The sequence below is a fragment of the Echinops telfairi genome, unplaced genomic scaffold, assembly GCF_000313985.2.
Source record: "Echinops telfairi isolate 266 unplaced genomic scaffold, ASM31398v2 ScPeMD7_7356;HRSCAF=8355, whole genome shotgun sequence".
Taxonomy (NCBI): domain Eukaryota; kingdom Metazoa; phylum Chordata; class Mammalia; order Afrosoricida; family Tenrecidae; genus Echinops; species Echinops telfairi.
Window position 1 is genome coordinate 892,674 of NW_022111256.1, and position 2,173 is coordinate 894,846.

At 56.1% G+C, this 2,173-nt stretch overlaps 1 protein-coding gene across 1 annotated transcript in view; it reads left to right on the top strand.

The window, feature by feature from the left end:
• Positions 1-419: 419 nt before the first annotated feature.
• C1R (complement C1r) overlaps positions 420-2,173 on the top strand; it is a 10,144-nt gene continuing 8,390 nt past the window's right edge. The window contains exons 1-2 of the mRNA XM_045296005.1: positions 420-523; positions 1,232-1,460. Coding sequence (XP_045151940.1) covers positions 522-523; positions 1,232-1,460 — 231 coding nt within the window. The 5' untranslated portion in view covers positions 420-521. The remainder of the gene's footprint in view (positions 524-1,231; positions 1,461-2,173) is intronic.

Genomic DNA, 2,173 nt, shown 5'->3' on the forward strand with positions numbered 1-2,173 from the left:
GGAAATAGAGGAAAGAGCTGGGAGGCAAAGGGCATTTATAGAGCTCTAGATAAAGAGAAAGGGCATTTATTCACTCTGCGTCCCCCTTAACCTGTGATATCCTACTGTCTTACAACAGACCCCGGCAAACACAACAGCAGTCCTTAGAAAAGGCCTTGGTGAAAAAAAAAAAAAAAAAAGGCCTTGGTGAAAGGGAGAATTCAACTCTGCAAAAATGCAAACCCTTCTCCTTCGAACGTTCCTAAATTGGCCAGCAGGTGGCACTAGCAACAGGGATTTCAAAACCAAAACTAAATTAAAGTGGAAACTCAGATTTTTTTTTTTGTTTATGCAAATAGTTCATTCCCTACAACGTTCCTCCCGGAATAGTGTTTTCCCCCACCCCCACCCCCACCCCGTCCCACCTCCAGTCATTCCCTCCCCCTTCCCTGCTCTGCATGAACCAGGCTCTCCCTGGACCCAGAGCTGCATGAGGAGGACGCAGTCGGCAGAGGCCAGCATCAAAGTACCGGCCTTGAGAAATGTGAGTAAGGCTGATGAGGAGCGGGGAGGGGGGCGAGAAGCCAGCTGGGAGAGTCCTGGGCGGCAGGAGGCCACCCCAATTTTGACTGAAGAAGAGAGGACCAGCCTTCTCCTCTCCACACACCTAATCTCTTCCAATGTGCACCGGGGTGCACGCACACAAACCCACCTCCCGCGTCCTCCGGACACAGGGAGACCTTAGACCTAGGAGATAATGGCCGCATTCCCTGCGACCACCAGGAAGACCCTCCATGCATGTTCCCCATACTCCCCAAGAGGTTTCTCCCCAAGGCCTTGGCTGAGCCTTTGGGAGCCGCTCAACGAGCCATGACTCGAAACCTTCCCCCTCAAAAGAATGGGTCCCCAGCCAGTGGTGTTCCGGGAAAGGCCCACATCTGGCAGGGCAAGAGAGGGATGAGGCCGGGGAGGCGCCTGGGGAACGAAACCAAAGGAAGGGGCTGACCTCTGGACGGGACTCTGCCGGGGAGGAGCAGCCGATGTTGCAAGCCAGAGGCTGCCACCCCCACCCCCACCCCACCCCCGCGCTCCCCCCACCCCACGCACCTGGAGTATCTCTGTTAAGGTCTGGAAGGACAGAGAGGAACACTGCTAGGGTTAGGGCCCCTCCCTCCCATGGCCAAACCACTCTCCAAATGGGGAGGTGCTGCCCCCCTACAGCTCTACAGAGACCCTCTTTCTTTTTTGGCAGGTGGCTCCCTTACCTGCTGGTGACAATCCTGTTCTGCAGGGTGGGAGGCTCCATCCACATCCCTCAGAAGCTGTTCGGGGAGGTGACTTCCCCTCTGTACCCCAAGCCATACCCCAACAACTTTGAGACCACCACTGTGGTGACGGTTCCCCAAGGATACAGGGTGAAGCTCATCTTCTGGCAGTTTGACCTGGAGCCCTCTGAGGGCTGTTTCTACGACTATGTCAAGGTAGGGGGTCGACTTGGGCGCAGAGGAGCGACTAAGACGGTGACTGTGCATGGGAGGTGCTGTGCTCTCCGAGCCATGGACAGCCCTTCCCACCCAGGACAAGCCCCTTAGCCAGTAAGAGCTGGTGACTGAGTGGAGTTCAGAGGTCACAGGGTTTTAAAGACCATGGGAGACACACGCGGGAGGGAGGTGCAGGCACCACTGACAGGAAACTTGCTGTCTCTATGCACCGGTCACCTGTGTCAGTCTCCGAAACACCCAGGGGCCACCCTAGCCTGTCCCATAGGGTCTTTAGGTGTGGCTATCGACTCCATGGCAGGGAATCTGGTTTTAGTTTCTATAGGAGGCCACCAAGCCTCCCCCACCTGCTGACTTGCTGGGAATCTTTGGGCAACCACTGTGCCTCCGTTGCCACTCTTTCCACGGAGAGCACCACCCTGGTCGCCGGCCTCAACAAAAGCCCAAGGAAGAGAGACGCGTGAGGTGACAGCCTGAACACAGCCCTCCTCCAGGCCCGCGGGCTCGGCCCCGACCTCCTCAGCCCCTTCTGCCTGTGTCGAACAAACCCAAGCGTCCAGGTTCAGGATGTGAGGAAAGCCCACCTGGAGCCAATAAACACCATTTTCAGGAGACCCTTCAGGAGGTTAAGGGAGATTAACAAGAAAATAGCCCATCCTCCTAGGTCAGGAATGTGAAATGTTTGTCTTTGTGTG